The 18,816-nt window shown below is 31.5% G+C and overlaps 1 protein-coding gene across 1 annotated transcript in view; it reads right to left on the bottom strand.

Moving 5' to 3' along the window:
* Positions 1-18,816, bottom strand: part of LOC115243627 (pikachurin-like) — a 134,136-nt gene that overhangs the window by 64,985 nt on the left and 50,335 nt on the right. The window contains exons 4-5 of the mRNA XM_029820761.1: positions 5,663-5,901; positions 2,651-2,912 (exon numbers count right to left, since the gene is read on the bottom strand). Coding sequence (XP_029676621.1) covers positions 2,651-2,912; positions 5,663-5,901 — 501 coding nt within the window. The remainder of the gene's footprint in view (positions 1-2,650; positions 2,913-5,662; positions 5,902-18,816) is intronic.

Here is an 18,816-nt window from a genome sequence, read left to right as displayed (position 1 = left end):
ATAAGCTATTATGTCATTAATTATTTGTATATATGTAGACTATTTTATTAATTATTACTGTTAATAATTAATTCTATCTTTTATCATTATTATTATATTATTATATTATTATTATGTTGTTTAACATTTGTTACAGTTATATTTCGATTGAATATTTAGTTCTGCTTATAGCACATAGTGATACATAGAAGCGTTATTGACTCATGTAAATAAAAAGGAAACAATTTCAACAAATGCAAAAGCACAAAGTGAATGTATAAAGCGAAAGGATATCCAACATTGCGTATGAATAATCTTTCGCTTTTTACTACAAAGCGTTTGCTTTCTGTTTTAAAGAATGCGCTCTTGTAAGCGCATCATCGTTCTCGAAGCAGGCATCAATAACACAGCCACGCAAGCGTGTACAGAATTACAATATCGTATTTCTTATCGTTTATATAATTTCACAAAATTTTCTGTAGTTCCTGCCATCCATGATAGTAAATCAACTTTAAAAATAAGCAAATGATATAATATATCTACTATACACATACTTTTCGAAATTTTTACTTCGATAAATAAGAACGAAAATATTTGCCTATGAATATATTTATCTATTTCATACGACCTATTATGATTTAATTATAAAAAAAATATTTTGAATATATTTCGTAGCATATATCTTTTTTATTATTGTGATTAAAAATGCGATTCAAGTCCTTTGAAAATTCAAGAAGATAATAAAACAAACATTGATCGAAAATGATTGAACCGAGAAATATAGCGTTTTGATTTTTTGCATAACAGCTCGTCATGAGAACTAGATGAATGTTTGCCATATCATAATTCCTGCGTTGTGTTCCGTGTCATAAACGAAAACGGTGCGATAAAACACTCGAATCGAAGCGTAAAACATACTTCAAACTATGAACCATCGCTTAATCCCACGCAATTCTATGATGCAATATAAACCACTCTGCAAGATTAAACCGAATATTGAGTAGCTTAATCCGTTTGACATTCTCATAGTTGATAGAAACAAAGATTGATATAGCTGGTAAAACGAAGAAAATGTGTTCTATTCGTTATTCGCGGTTACGCACAACTTTTATTTATTGCGCACTAGCCCGAAAGATCCAAAATTTTTGAAATTAAAATCTGGTTGTTCAATATTTTGTGTATGCGACGAAATTTTTGAAATTGAAATTTAGTTATCCGATATTTCCATGCCATGTGTCAATTTTCATGCGTAAATTTTCCGTTGTCCACAAAGTCTCAATATGTGAATACAAATATCTATACAATTATAAATATATGTTCCCATGTCAAATGATCGGTGAATACTATGGTTGAACCAGTCTAGCGACTGGTTCGACATATTAGTAATCCTGAAATGTGTATTAATCCTTCAAATAAATATTCGTATTTGATTTGCTTGGAGATAGCAAGTATTGAAAGTTATAAGTATTGATTTGAGGGGAGATCATATCATTATCCGAAATATTGCCGCAATATGTCAATCATATTAAATTATAATGATGAAAGGAGGAAAATAATGATTTTCGCAACTTATTTGTGCATGCAATTCGATGAAACAGATTCATCAAAAGCCAGAGATTCTGTTATCACAACTCGACCATTATCTCTTCTGCACTTTGAATCATTTTATAGCGGCTGTATTTTAATTATTCCACGTTTCCATACGATACACGTCAAACTGATAGTGCGCAAACGGAGTTTCCACTATATTTTATCAACTTTAACGATTCACGAGATGGATTTCGTTAATGGAACATTATCTATGCAAATTGCAAGAAACGTTCACGTAATTTTCGTCGTTTTAATATTCATAATACAAAATGTCCGATATACTTGACAGCTCGATATGTCTCTTACTTATATACATGCCGTCGGCAGTTTACATTATATATTTGATGACGACTTCTGTGTAAAGATCTTTGACAGAAACGTTTAACGTTACTCGCCAGACCCGCGTTTGCGAGCGGGCGCGCGTGCATACCACATCTCAAAGGGTTAAAAGTTTGAGATTACCGAGAGCGTCCCGCCGAGTTTCCTGGGAATTTCCGTAAAGCGGCCAGGTGCAAGCAGATACGATCGCGTCCAATGCACGAAGCTCCCGGAACGAGAACAGTACTCTTTCGACTTGGATGCCGTAAGTTTCTCGCGCGGAACGGAGCGGAACAAAGCGGAGCGACCGATGATGAGCAAGTTTTCAATTCTTCGATCTTCACTGCCGCCTCTTGATCTTGAGTTTGCCTTTCGCGGGAAAAATCACTCGTCGACGTTTCATGTCGATCTCGCTTGTTTATCGAGTTTAACTTCGCGCTTCCGAATGCGTTTCCTTCATTCTAACGCTGTTCGGGGAAACGACGGATGAAATATTGCGCGCGATATCTGCGATAACATTATTCTCTGCTCTCTTTTATGGAAATATCGTTTTTTCAAGAGAATGAGTTTCCAAGCTAAAGTTACGATAAAATCAGTGTCGATACCTTTCTCTTTTCCTTTTTATACGAAGTAATCCAAGAGTATCGTGTACGAAACATTAAAAGTAGATTCATCCTTCAAGTTCGAAGCAAAAATTCTTGTACACGTTGCATCCATAAATATATAAGGAAATTGAAAGGCAAGATAAAAAAAAATCACTCACCGAGCTGACAACGATCACCGCCCCTTCCGAGAGGACACTGGCATCTCTGTCTGAACGTTCTTTGCTTTCGTCTAAGATTCACGGTATTGCCCTCGAGATCCACGATTCCGTCATCGTCATCCTCGATTACAATGTCAACTTCATCTCCGCGGGATTGTTCGATATAACAATTTCCAGCTGGCCCGCAGTCCAAGGAACACGCTGGCTCGGTACTCGCGATGCTCTCCATCGTGGATGGCAGTTTTTGCTCCAGATTTGGACCCTAAATAACCACAGAGAGAAAAGATGTTATATGTGTATGTCTCAAATTGGATTGCTACGTATTGATTTTCATATATCGAAATTGACGTCCGAAAAGAAACTAATAAGAAAGGAAATCAGTTCCTATATGACTATTTACAGATTTTATGACTAATCAAAGATTTGTTCAATAATAATGAAATTATAAATTTTAAAAAATTTTATTAAATTTTAGACATTTTTTATAAATAAATTTAATATTTTAAAATATAAATATTTTTTACCTATTTATTTCTAAATTGAAATATTTTTCACCTATCTATTTCTAAATTGTGTATTTAACGGACATTATAAAACTAGCGATAAATATAACACTTTTCAGTTAGTATCACTGAAAAATATTCTAGTACCATCTTCAATACAGTGTTAGATTTATAATTGATTGTATATCAATTAATATATTCGTGAAAAATAAATATTATATCAATTTTTAATTTAAATAAAAATAATAATAATTTCAAATAAATAAAATTGATATGTTTGAATAAAGAGTAAATTAAAAAAACATTTTGGCATCTATTTTTGGTTCAGAGTAGAGCACAACAATGTAAGGAAAATACGCGCACGCGAGTATGGTAAACAGTCAAACAGGGACGAATATTATTTATGAGTTGACCTATTTTCCGACATCCGCCTCATCATTTTTTAATCCTTCTGTTCGCTGTTGTCGATTCGGAGGGAAGAAATTTTTAAAAATAATGGAATGGCCTTCTGCATCTTAAGAAAGCTATAGCAGATGTAAAGTATCTGTTGCACGACTTATGTTTTTTTTATTTAAGGAAGGCTTTTGAATAAAAATTGGCCCTCAGAACGTACAAACTTTGTACTTAATATCGAGTGTTGCAAAATATTAAATTTTATTTGCATATTTGCAAAGGAAGATCACCGAAAAGCCCGAGTTCATATTTTGTCGATTAGCGCATAAATTTAATATTGACTGAATTTACGTATTAATTTAATTTTATTAAATTTTAATGATGCTCCCTGTAACCAATCACAATGTTAATATATTCATTTGCAATAATTTAATCATTATTTAATAATCATGTGGTATAAACTTATATTAATATCCATTTGCATTACTATTTTATTTTTAATTTAATTTTGCTTTTAATTTCAATTTTCATTAACGGTATTGCGTATGGCAAAGGATGCTATTTCTAATATTTAAAAATGAGAATATATGATTGTGCAGACGCGCAATGGAAAGTGCAAAGTTTCGATGTCATCGATTCTTGTTCATCAACACAATTCGGTCAGTCAGATCAAATCCTTTGTCGTATTAAACAAAACTTCACGTCCTCGATTATATCGTGAATATTAATTCCAGTTCAAGGGAAGATTCCTCGATTGAGAACATTCCGGCTTTCGCTCGATTTCACATAATCGCTATTTCTATACCTCGCACATAGACAAGCATAACCATTTACGTCCCTTTACACGGAATGTTCTATTCTGGACTGCTTAACCCAAAGACGACGCTCGATCGATTCTCTTCATTTAGTACAAATATGACGGCACGTCGACGTATCAATCAATTAAGTTTATGGAGTTAGTGTAAATTCTTGTGATATTGACTAACCTAATGCACGATATCGAGCATTTGTGTTGAATCAATGAATGTTGAAACTGGGTTTGAACTGGTATTTATCATATAATCAAATAGTTTTAAAGCCTATATGCTGGCAATTTTGACGTTTCCAACAATTGCGTTTAAAACATATGCTGAAAAATTCGTGATTGTGTCTCTTGTGTTTCACATGCAAAAATATTTGTTACAGAGTTTTATTTTGCATCCATAAAAATAAATTAATATTCAGTTGAATATACATATTTATATATATATTTTGTCTGCTATTTCTTTTATTTTTATTTCGTATAAAGATATTTGTCGCAATTTTATTATTCACAACCATTATTTAATTATTTTATATAAAACCAGTCTCTCTTTCTTTATATATAAATATGTAAAATTAAATAGAAAAAAATAATAATATAAAAAATATACATATTTATAAATACACATATTCAATTAACAATAAGTAAATCTTGATAAATTCAAATTTTTTGATAAATGTAAAAAAATAAAATTCTTTTTAACAAATATTTTTGTATAAAAGAAAAACCATTAAGAGACTTTTCAAGCATACGCTTAAGCGCGCGCTAGTTATATTTATATTATGGATTAAATGGAATCTTTAAGGTTTCGTGTTTTTTAAAATATTCACATGTACATATACACGGTTAAAATTTTTTGACGATTGTCCTTGCATGTTGTGCTAAAAAATGCACAGATACCGTGACATTCTTTACAAATCTTCGCGATAGAGAAAAAATAATTTCGCAGGAGTTAAGAGCCGTTTAGTTTAAAATACTCATGCGTGCTTAAATATATGATTTTGCTCCAAGAATGCTTCAAATTTCAACAAAGTAAACACGAGACAAGCAATTGAAATAGTATTATATCCTGTACAAGAAAAATATACGCTTGTCCAAGAATTACTAAAAAGAATTATTGCCGCATTCAAGGAGGCAGAATAGGTGCTTTTCGACATATCGCCTTCTCGTATTTTTTATTGTAGATCAGAAATCCTAGATTTTTCACCGGATGCTGCTCTGGAATCCTACGTAACAAATGATGGCGGAGCAGCGTGCAAACACTTATGCAGCAATACGACAAGCTAACCCGAGAAATATGGCTCGTAATGTTACCTGAGACGTGGCGCGCAGCTCGATCCGATCCGCGCCGTTTCCCTCGTTTATCTTCGTCGCGTCCGCGGTAGAATTCTCGGCTAGAGCATCCAGATGTATCGTAAAGGTTGCACCGCGCATATAAAGGATGTCCTCGACCGCATCCTCATCATCTGCATTGTCCGCGTTCGTCTCATCGCTCTCGCCCTCGTCGACGAGCTCACCAAGTTCGCTCGTTGATGGCGATGTCGAGTTGAGCTCTGCAACCGAAAATAGCCGTCGTTTCGTTAGAGAAAGAATAAAAAAGACTTGTCGAGAACAAGCTTGATATATGTCGAATAAGTCGTGAAATAATATAGTCTTCTGCTCGCGTATTGCACAAAATTGTTCGACATTGATAAATTATCGAATGTCAAATTTTTTGTTTCATCATTATTAAAAATAAATTAAATTTACTTTTTTTTCAATTATTAAAATGGTTAAAGTCTCAAGATTTTAGATTTTAAATAAAAAGAATCATCCATTATAAAATATAACGTGGCAAAACTTGAAAATTGACAGCATTCTTCTTAGAATAAGAAGAATGCTATCAAACGAGAAGAGGAACTTTTGTAAATAAGATTATCATTAACGTAATAAAATTGAAGTATAAACTTTTACTTCATCTTAACTTCAATGTTAAAATCTTTATCTAGCTGTCTAAATCAGATGCAATCAATTGTTCATTACAGCACGTCGTGAATGTGCAATTTTCTCACCTCATCTGACATCAAATTACTTGACTGATTTAAAAAGAAAATAATATACGTTAATGAAGTTTGATACTTGCCATTTTGCATTTATATAATCAAAAATTTGACGCGATAATCGTATAAATAAATTATCACAGCCATCGATTGAAACCGAGATAAATTCTCAAAATACACATCAGCTGCACAAGATAAGGATCCTTGCGTTTTATTCACAAATATAAACGCAACGCTACAATAAAACGGATCGGATCCATGTTTACAGTATCGAAAATAGAGTTCACCGAAATTATAGAAGAGGAAACAGTATTACGAAACTTACTATTATACAGGGATTAATATATCATTACCGATATTGGAGAAGTTCCGATAGGATCAAAAACAAAATGAGTTTCCATAATATACCGTCTTCTTCACTACCAATTTCAATCTTTATATCGAACACGTATGCGTGTTCGATAGCTCCGAAAATCTACGAACTGTTGCACGTGCAGTACGACTGGTTCGCCGCACATGCAATCGGCCCAGCTACGGAGGTGGCACCGAGGTGAAGGATCATTAGGAACTTATCCGTTGGTCGCGCACGAGTTTCCACGTGTCCATGTGCGGCACATACATAAAGCTATGCCGGCAGGATAGTGGATAGTGCTCCTCGAGTTCCTTGAACGGCTGACCCAAACTCGCTTACCCCATTCGCGTTGGCGTAGACGAGAGTATAGAGAAAGAGAGACAGAGAGGAGGAGGAAGGGAGGGAGGAGAGAGCGAGGGTGAGGACCAAAGCCTGGCTTTGGATCGCTCGAGGCAAGCTCGCGATACCAAACTTCGGGCCGCTTATACTGGTCGCCCCATCGTCGGTGTAAGCCGCGCACAACTACGTGCTTCGCGTCGGAAATTCGTGTGTAGCGTTAATTTGGTTATTACCGGGCTTGCGGAATAATAACGCCGGCCGGAGCGAATGCGGCCAGCAGTAGCAGCAACGGCGGTGGCGGCAACGGCGAACATCGACGTCAAAACGAGAAATATAATACAATACGTAACATACCAAGGATCAATGGGCATTGGTACACCGCGCGATGCGAATTTTCGGCTCCCCGATCGGATTTCGTTTTCCAACAAGATTTATTTGCGCGATGGATTCTGCTGCGTCGTGCTTCGAGTTTTCGGAGTAAAGGGCAACGACGGAAACTTGAAATGGTCGGTCAGTAACTCGTGAATATGTAACATAATACTCTTTATGAATAAAATCCCGACTAGTTTGCCGCGACCTTTCCCGGATCGCGAAATGGTCAAAGAGTTGCGACTCTTCAATGCTTACGCGGAGAAAGGCAGCCTGTTTCAAAATTTCTAGAATAATCGCTTCAAATATGATATGAAGAAGAAAAATATAGTGTGGTTTCGAGAATATATTAAATTTTCTAAATTTCTAAAAAATTTAAATGCCAATTTAGAATTGAAAATGACAGTAATATCTAATTGTTTATGGAACAGATTGATATATAAATTTTCGATGATCGACTTACTTCAGATAAAGATCACCGTTTATGTAAACATGTCAATGGCGTTTGCAGACGCGATTGTAGCAATTACGCTCGATACCAGCTGCTTTGCCGTCTAAAAGTTACCGACTTTCGAGGAGACACTCGACTATTTCTTTTCAATCTTCTTGGCCGCGATATTCGCCAGTGGATCGAGTGGCGGACGCGTTTCCGTACTTAATCCCCCGACCATTTAAAATTTAATGGGCCTGTCGTATACAAAGCTTTTCATTTCCAGGTAGATCCCTCTTGAACTACTCGAATTCAAAGGTCTTTGACGCCGGCGTTTTTTATTCAAATGACGTTTGATAGAGTTTAATTGAAGTCCTAATCTCAAATTTATAAATTTATTATATAAAACGCGATGTGTGTCCGAAATTATAGACGCAACGCAAATGTATATATACACACAATAATTTCAGCGTAAAATATTTAATACTTAATAAACTTATAAAATATTCAAATTGTTTAAACTGGATTACTATATTACATTGATGATTATATTATATTAATTATATTTTAAGTATATTAATTGTTTAAGTATTCAAGAGAACTTCGTAATTTTCGTAATTTTTATTTAAAATTAATGCTAATTATTAAATAATGGATATAAATAAAATCTTAATAAAAATTGTGACATAAAAATATTGTACGATAACATTTATATATGTATATCTTTTTATACATTTATAAATAATCACAAATAAAGTTGAAAATAATTGCTTATAAAAATATAAAACCATAAAAAAATATTGAAATATTTGAAACATTAAAATATCAAAATATTACTATTTGTATGTGTATGCCTTACATGATACGCACATTACGATAACAGTAAAATACGATCTATGACGGGATTTATATAAGCAAGATTTTTCTCACATTCTGTATTTCGAGTAATATCGAGAAGTTATATCAATACAAAAATCTTGTTATTTACTTGCGGTGAAAATTTTTTAAGATCGCCAGAAGATACATTCGAGTTTTGTCGTGCTAGACGAGTATCTCGAGCGCGTTTCCGATATTACATTACGTTAATCTATAGAAAATTAATTGCGTATAACCAAATTGTAATATATGATATTATCTTTCGATCGATGCAAAATTCCGATATTAAAGCCGTGATCGATGAATACGTCACTACGTCGTATTATGAATATTGACATGATATTAGGCGAGCAATTGGCGGGCTTATGAGCGATTCGCATCCCTGTCAAGCGACGTATGAATCACTTCCCTTCCGCGCCCCTCTCATTTCAAACTTTTTTCGCGTGTTTTCGCATTCTTTAGTCGCACAAGGTTAATCGTCGCTGAAGAATATATACGAGAAACGGAAGAGTCGAATTAAAATTTATTGCTAAAATAAAATATCCGCCACTTCGATTACGTTATAGTTATGATTTAAACGTGAATTTAATAAAATTATTATTCGGTATCGAACGTGAACGCGGGCGCGCTTGTGCTAAATGGATCGCCGCTTATTTTTTAAATACAAGTATCGGATGATTATGGTGGTTACGCGAGTACAAGTATGTTGTGTGTAGAGGTAACGTACAATTATCGGTAATCGATATTCGATCGAATGCGCGTAACATAAGCGTCAGTAAAAAAAAAAGCAAAAATATATAACGCGATTATCGTGAGTGCTAATAATGATCGATGACTGATACTTAATCGATTGGGCTGATCAGTGACATGTACGATGGATCATCGAACCCTGATAATCACAGCTTCGGACAAAAAGATGAATGGATCGGACGAGGAAACAGCGAGACAACGACTGATGAGAGTCTGTAGTTATTGTAATTACATATTTAATTAAATCTTATATTTAGTTTATGTGCGCCGACTTGATACGATTATATAATAATAAAATCCATTGCTTTATGGATACATTATTGAAAAATATTTATTAGTAATATGGTAACCCTTATTTGATTGGTAAAATGATTAATACCAATAACGAGTTAATATCGACATATTATACATATTTCATATTTTATATTGTAAAAAATACACAGAATTTATTTATTTATTTATTCTGATCCATTTTTTTATTTACGTGTTGCATAAAATGCAGATTAAAAAAAGGTACATTTATACTATATATCAACTATTGACCTACATGTAGTTAATCTTACTGTTGACTTATGTTAGTCAACATTCTTTAATTTGCTGAAATTTTTGATATATTTATTTAATAAAAAAAATAAATTAAAATAAAGATCACAAAAAAATAAAATAAATTTTATTAGTCTAAACCATAATTTTAAAAAATTATTGTAATAATAAAATCTTATTCGGATCAAATCAAAGGCATTACGATACTGATTTGACGATGCAAAAATTTCGGGAGTAAAATGTTGACTTTTCCGAATTAAGATTAAAACGATTCGTGAATCCAAAATGAAGCTTGAAGCAAATTTCGAGCATTACAATTTTCTGACAATGCGGGAGAAGATGAAAGTAAAATTGCACATGGATGCACTCGGAGTGCAATGCTGGTATTCGCCGTATTTTTAAAAACTCTTGAGAGTTCCAAGCACACATCAGGGGGTTTTCGTTGTTGAAGTATTCCTGAAATTCCTACAATTCCGATCGGAATACGATTGCAGGGTCGATTTAGAAAGGATGCTCATAGTGAAGCGCGTTCCAAGGCCGCAATAGCGTTATTGAAGGAATAGCGATCGAGGAATCGTTCGCGTTGCGACGAACGAACGAATTATTAGCAACGGATGTTAATGACAAAGACTATTATACTATGTTCAAGGCATCGTATATTATCGCGAATTTCGTGATGGGAGAAAAGTTTGATATCGTAAATTTGAGATGTATAAAAAAAACCTATAGAAAATATTTTTGTTTAACTTACAACTCTTGAAGAACCTATGTGTATTACACATACTTATAATTTCTTTCTACTAAAGATTATGTCTTTAAAAATCTTTCATCAATTTAATAAAATTTATTTATTTAACGTTATACACATAAATAAAACCAAACATGCCAAGTTATATGTATAAATAAGATTTAATTTTTCCGCGATTTAAATTGGAAAATTGCAATAAGTGATTGATCTAGTTTTCGATAAAATGCTGCAATTCGATTATTGTGTAATCTAGCATTTGCAAACATTCAGCGCTTACTTGACTAATACTATATTTGTTATACAATAATGTTGTTAATGAATTGCATACATAGCTCACGCGATGAAAAGCTAATATTTGTGCGCATATTTGAATTGGCAACAATGAGTATTAATTCTATCGCATGCAGTTCATCATACTTCATAAATAAATAGATAAATTAATACAGATTATATAAAAGCAGGATGACTATCACAAAACCAAATTCGCTAATCTATTATTGTAATGCTCGCAAAATAAGATTATCGCAATATAAGGCTCTGATTTTAATCTCAATGTCGATGATTTGATAAACTAATTATACAATTCCAATTTTTGCATTATTATTTATTCATTAAATTAAATATTAAAGACTACGCGAGAAAATTGATTAAATACAAAGATGCAATTTTAATGTATACATTGCTAAATAATTTCAATTTTGTTCAAAGATACAATTTTAATGTGTGCATTGCTAAGTAATTTCAATTGCTTGATTCAATTTGTGAAACTCTAATTTTGTTTAAAAAATGAGTCACACATTAAATAGAATTTACTTTTAATTCATTTTAACTTCATCTTATTTTTTAAATCGTCGTATGATTAAATCTATTGAGAGATTTAAATTCAATTTAAAATTTTGAGTGAAGTGTAAATTTTCTGAGAATTATTAATTTTCGAGTTATTGGAGATTTTTATATATACATATATATTTATGTATATTTTGCCATGGCCTCGACTGTTGTTGCAGATATTTCTAGCTGTTTTAAATGGGAAATATTATAGTATGGTATTCATGTCGCAAATATTTCTTGTGTTTCTTGGGAAATCTCTGGAAAATCGTGTTAATACCAGCAATCCTAGCGATCTGTCATATGTGGATTTTCATGGCCTAAGACTCCGAGAAAGTTTTGTTAATACTCAAACTTTTTTGATCACTTTGCGCAGTCGCGCTCTGATTAAGAAAACTTTCTGAAAGTTAATTTCATGAGCTGATACATTACATTTTCTGTTTTTTCACTGGAAAAACCTATTATTTACTTTCTGACCGCAATACAACATTTTCTCGTTCTGTCTTATAAAAGGACATTTCTCTAAATCAAATGGATTTTTACTTATGAAGGTACGTTATTATTACATTTCTAAGTGAGAATCATCCAATAAAATAATGTTCTAACTATACAAGCTTTTGGACTTAATAATTAATTCTGTAATTGCTAATCTAATAATTTTATAAAATGCACTCTTCATTATAAAATTAATATGTGTATTATGAACTATTTGCATTTGTTAAAGAATCTGTAATATTTTTAAAAAGGCTGGGAATTTTAACACAATTACTTTGGAAATGAATTTAATGGCAATCAGTTATAATAAAACGATTTAATTAAAATCAGATGTGTAATATGAGTATAATAAAATATTTCTGCATGTTTTTATATAGTTAGTACGCTATTATCTAGTCAGTAAAAAAAAAAGCAAAAATATATAACGCGATTATCGTGAGTGCTAATAATGATCGATGACTGATACTTAATCGATTGGGCTGATCAGTGACATGTACGATGGATCATCGAACCCTGATAATCACAGCTTCGGACAAAAAGATGAATGGATCGGACGAGGAAACAGCGAGACAACGACTGATGAGAGTCTGTAGTTATTGTAATTACATATTTAATTAAATCTTATATTTAGTTTATGTGCGCCGACTTGATACGATTATATAATAATAAAATCCATTGCTTTATGGATACATTATTGAAAAATATTTATTAGTAATATGGTAACCCTTATTTGATTGGTAAAATGATTAATACCAATAACGAGTTAATATCGACATATTATACATATTTCATATTTTATATTGTAAAAAATACACAGAATTTATTTATTTATTTATTCTGATCCATTTTTTTATTTACGTGTTGCATAAAATGCAGATTAAAAAAAGGTACATTTATACTATATATTAACTATTGACCTACATGTAGTTAATCTTACTGTTGACTTATGTTAGTCAACATTCTTTAATTTGCTGAAATTTTTGATATATTTATTTAATAAAAAAAATAAATTAAAATAAAGATCACAAAAAAATAAAATAAATTTTATTAGTCTAAACCATAATTTTAAAAAATTATTGTAATAATAAAATCTTATTCGGATCAAATCAAAGGCATTACGATACTGATTTGACGATGCAAAAATTTCGGGAGTAAAATGTTGACTTTTCCGAATTAAGATTAAAACGATTCGTGAATCCAAAATGAAGCTTGAAGCGAATTTCGAGCATTACAATTTTCTGACAATGCGGGAGAAGATGAAAGTAAAATTGCACATGGATGCACTCGGAGTGCAATGCTGGTATTCGCCGTATTTTTAAAAACTCTTGAGAGTTCCAAGCACACATCAGGGGGTTTTCGTTGTTGAAGTATTCCTGAAATTCCTACAATTCCGATCGGAATACGATTGCAGGGTCGATTTAGAAAGGATGCTCATAGTGAAGCGCGTTCCAAGGCCGCAATAGCGTTATTGAAGGAATAGCGATCGAGGAATCGTTCGCGTTGCGACGAACGAACGAATTATTAGCAACGGATGTTAATGACAAAGACTATTATACTATGTTCAAGGCATCGTATATTATCGCGAATTTCGTGATGGGAGAAAAGTTTGATATCGTAAATTTGAGATGTATAAAAAAAACCTATAGAAAATATTTTTGTTTAACTTACAACTCTTGAAGAACCTATGCGTATTACACATACTTATAATTTCTTTCTACTAAAGATTATGTCTTTAAAAATCTTTCATCAATTTAATAAAATTTATTTATTTAACGTTATACACATAAATAAAACCAAACATGCCAAGTTATATGTATAAATAAGATTTAATTTTTCCGCGATTTAAATTGGAAAATTGCAATAAGTGATTGATCTAGTTTTCGATAAAATGCTGCAATTCGATTATTGTGTAATCTAGCATTTGCAAACATTCAGCGCTTACTTGACTAATACTATATTTGTTATACAATAATGTTGTTAATGAATTGCATACATAGCTCACGCGATGAAAAGCTAATATTTGTGCGCATATTTGAATTGGCAACAATGAGTATTAATTCTATCGCATGCAGTTCATCATACTTCATAAATAAATAGATAAATTAATACAGATTATATAAAAGCAGGATGACTATCACAAAACCAAATTCGCTAATCTATTATTGTAATGCTCGCAAAATAAGATTATCGCAATATAAGGCTCTGATTTTAATCTCAATGTCGATGATTTGATAAACTAATTATACAATTCCAATTTTTGCATTATTATTTATTCATTAAATTAAATATTAAAGACTACGCGAGAAAATTGATTAAATACAAAGATGCAATTTTAATGTATACATTGCTAAATAATTTCAATTTTGTTCAAAGATACAATTTTAATGTGTGCATTGCTAAGTAATTTCAATTGCTTGATTCAATTTGTGAAACTCTAATTTTGTTTAAAAAATGAGTCACACATTAAATAGAATTTACTTTTAATTCATTTTAACTTCATCTTATTTTTTAAATCGTCGTATGATTAAATCTATTGAGAGATTTAAATTCAATTTAAAATTTTGAGTGAAGTGTAAATTTTCTGAGAATTATTAATTTTCGAGTTATTGGAGATTTTTATATATACATATATATTTATGTATATTTTGCCATGGCCTCGACTGTTGTTGCAGATATTTCTAGCTGTTTTAAATGGGAAATATTATAGTATGGTATTCATGTCGCAAATATTTCTTGTGTTTCTTGGGAAATCTCTGGAAAATCGTGTTAATACCAGCAATCCTAGCGATCTGTCATATGTGGATTTTCATGGCCTAAGACTCCGAGAAAGTTTTGTTAATACTCAAACTTTTTTGATCACTTTGCGCAGTCGCGCTCTGATTAAGAAAACTTTCTGAAAGTTAATTTCATGAGCTGATACATTACATTTTCTGTTTTTTCACTGGAAAAACCTATTATTTACTTTCTGACCGCAATACAACATTTTCTCGTTCTGTCTTATAAAAGGACATTTCTCTAAATCAAATGGATTTTTACTTATGAAGGTACGTTATTATTACATGAGAATCATAGAATCATCCAATAAAATAATGTTCTAACTATACAAGCTTTTGGACTTAATAATTAATTCTGTAATTGCTAATCTAATAAAATGCACTCTTGCACTCTTCATTATAAAATTAATATGTGTATTATGAACTATTTGCATTTGTTAAAGAATCTGTAATATTTTTAAAAAGGCTGGGAATTTTAACACAATTACTTTGGAAATGAATTTAATGGCAATCAGTTATAATAAAACGATTTAATTAAAATCAGATGTGTAATATGAGTATAATAAAATATTTCTGCATGTTTTTATATAGTTAGTACGCTATTATCCACGTTAGCTTATTGATTGATTATGAAATTAATCAATCGCAGAGAAAAATTGAATATCTAGAAAATGCACATAATGTTGAACAATCACGCCTTCGCACTTGACGAAAACTTATCAATTATTATCATAGATATTAAGATATCGATTTACTGTCGAAACACATAAATTGATTTTATAATAAATATAACTTTATAATTCTTATTTTAAAAGTTTTAAAAGATATATATAATATTAGATTAAAAATTTAGGAAAAGCCACATGCAAATGACGAGCAATTTTTGCATTGAAAGAGACATATTCTAGACAAATGGAGAGAACAATTATTGGCTGTATCGTTTCGCGCAGTGATTTCTCATTCATAGATGAATTCTCGTTTCAACATTGTATGTAAGCTAGCTATCAATCAATTAACAGGCATTCACCTTCCAACGCTTTCAGCGGGTAATCTATTGAGCAATTAGCAATTACTCATCGATCCTAATTTCATTACTTGTAGTAGAGCTTAATGAATATTCGATTTTATGTATGTTTAAGCTTTGCATATTACATACATACAGCTAAAAATTATTTTATCCTTTTAATTACAAATAAATTTAATCTCTCTGCAATTAAGTAAAATTATTTTGTTTTATTTTTTTTTAATTAAATATTTTAGTGATGCGAGTTTTCACAAAAATTTTTAATTTCTTTTTATTTAACTGATTAATACTTTATTTAACTTATTAATATTTTATTCTATTGATTTTTTAATAATAAAATAATAACGTAAATAATTTGTTGTATGATATAAATGATATAATTATTTTATATTATGACCAATTTATCTGCACAGTACACATCGATAATTTATCACATAGTAATTTATAATTTATAGTAATTTATAAATGAGTCATAACAAAAATTATAATTAATTATTTTTTTGAAAACAATTTTAATAGATAAATAGATTTTTTTATGATTAAAATGACATCTAAAAATGACTAATTAAAAATTATATCTGATTTCAAGATTATTTCCCCTAATAATGTTGTGTTTAATGTCATTTTAATTTCAAAAATCTTATTAATTCATTAAATTTACTTTCAAAAAGATAAATAAAAATTATATAAATTTTAGGTTTTATTATAAAATGATTCAAATTCGTGAATTACTATAGATGGGCGAAGTTCACTATAAGAGACTGATGATACTAGCTCTCGCTCTTGGCGAATCACCAGCATGATTTATGAAATAGCTCGGAAAGATAAGCTTGCGAGGTGCTTTTGTATCACTAACGATTTGTTATCACATAAACGATACTTATAATAAAATATACAAAATCGAATCGATTATCACGTTAATATAATACGGAATTCAATAATTCCTCATCTTTTATCAAGAAAAATGTCAAAAGAGGATCTGATCACCGATAAAATTATCAATATTGCATCTCGATCTTATAAATCATATCATATTTTTAACGTTTTGATTTTTCGATAATACTATAAACAGTAATAAAATTACTCTTCTTGAAATTTAATTGGAAAACTTTGATAAAAATAAAGCCAAGAGTAAAGTGAAGACCAAAATAAATATTAAATGGAAGAATTAAATAGCATCTTACAAAATAAGATGTCCAATTAATTTCAAGTAATCGTAGATAGCTATATCCGTGAAATCGTCGACGAAGCAAACCGTCAGGGTGCCGAGTTAGCTAAAGTTAGTGGCAAGATCACCGAAATTCGTGTTCGAAATGCCAAAGTGAGTGATCAAGAAATCCCTGGCCGTTTTATCTTCGACAAAACCTGTCCTTAAGAATAGAATCAGCAAAATCACTGGAACAATTAAGCTTGCAGGTCTTATCAGCAGAATTAACGCAATATAGAGACTTTTTTCAAATACGTAAGGAAATTGGCAATAAGGGAAAAAACTTGATAATATCGCCGCATTGAAGGGGAAAGAACTGGGAAGATAAATTCATACAGAGGAAAAAGTTGCCAGATTAGGCATTAGAGTTGACAATGAGAAGTCGGTGTGATTAAAAGTGTCGAGCCTGTTGAAATGGAAGACGTTGAAACTTTACCGCGCGTTCTCAGAATTAGCGAAATTCTGAGGTGGGAGCGACAACAAAAAGAAATCGACTTATCCGATTTACCACGAGCAGAGTTTGCTGAATTGAAAATCAGAATCGACAGTAAAATCAATATAAGAGTCAGATTCGCGCAGACACTGCCGTATTGAAGATAGCACAATTAGCGCAAGACAGATTGATTTGGATTCGTGGCGAAGGCGACAGCCGAGGATGAGGGAAGCATTCGCATTGATGGTACCATCGAATTCACCACGCAGGAGTTTGAACGAAGTAGAAATCGAAAATGCTGAAATTTTGTCACTCTTCCACGGGATTAAATTCAGAGTAGAGATCCGAAATAAAAGACTAAGATAACAGCATATCCGTTAAATGTACACGTAGTGAAGTTGAGAATATAATTATTGGAATCAGATAATCCCACGTGCAATATTTAAAGTAGCTGATTACAAAATTGCGCAGATCATTAGAATTACATTAGAATTAAAATAATTACAATTGTCGATATTCTATTAAACGGATATGACGAAAATGAGCATGAGTTTATATATATTTCGACCTTTATTAATTTTATAATATTCTTTATCGAACGAATATCAATCGAAACTTTTGTTGGAAATTACATTTCGCGTAAAATAACAAATCAATAATAAACATATTACATAATAATATAATTTCTTCTTTGTAATCTTTTGTCGCGTTCTATTTTTATTAATTATTAATAATTACTAGCGAAGTTCTTTTATTCTTATACGAATTTTTATCAATTATTTACATCTAAATTATCTCTTTAAAAATCATAGATAAATTTGCAACAGATTAATTTGATGCCGATGAATAAGCGCAAATGTAATTCACTGCGCTTGCGAATCTCTTTTTTTCTCAAAGAAAAATAGGTTGTTGATGCGAGACTGTAGCACAGGAAAACTTTAGTCGCTAGTGTTCCGAGATAAGCATTCCCATCTAGGACAGACTGTAATAATAGAATTCCGCGAACAATCAATCGGAAAGCAATTAACGGAGGCGATCGTCGACCAACTTCCCACCGAATTTCCTGTCGCGTCTATTCGTGAGAAAAATATCTATTGAGTAACCGCGTTTCGTAATTTTGTTGCAGCAATTGCATCGAGTAAGGTACTCTATAAGGTACTATGCGCAGTTTAATAACGTTTAGGTGCAATAACATCTCGCGCGATTAAAACGCGTAAATATCGATATAATATATTTTACATTTTTTTCTATATATAATTTT

This window comes from Formica exsecta, unplaced genomic scaffold (genome assembly GCF_003651465.1).
Source record: "Formica exsecta isolate Colony F162 unplaced genomic scaffold, ASM365146v1 scaffold72, whole genome shotgun sequence".
Classification (NCBI taxonomy): domain Eukaryota; kingdom Metazoa; phylum Arthropoda; class Insecta; order Hymenoptera; family Formicidae; genus Formica; species Formica exsecta.
The sequence above is the reverse complement of the archived record's forward strand: the minus strand, read 5'-3'. Positions and strand labels throughout refer to the sequence as shown.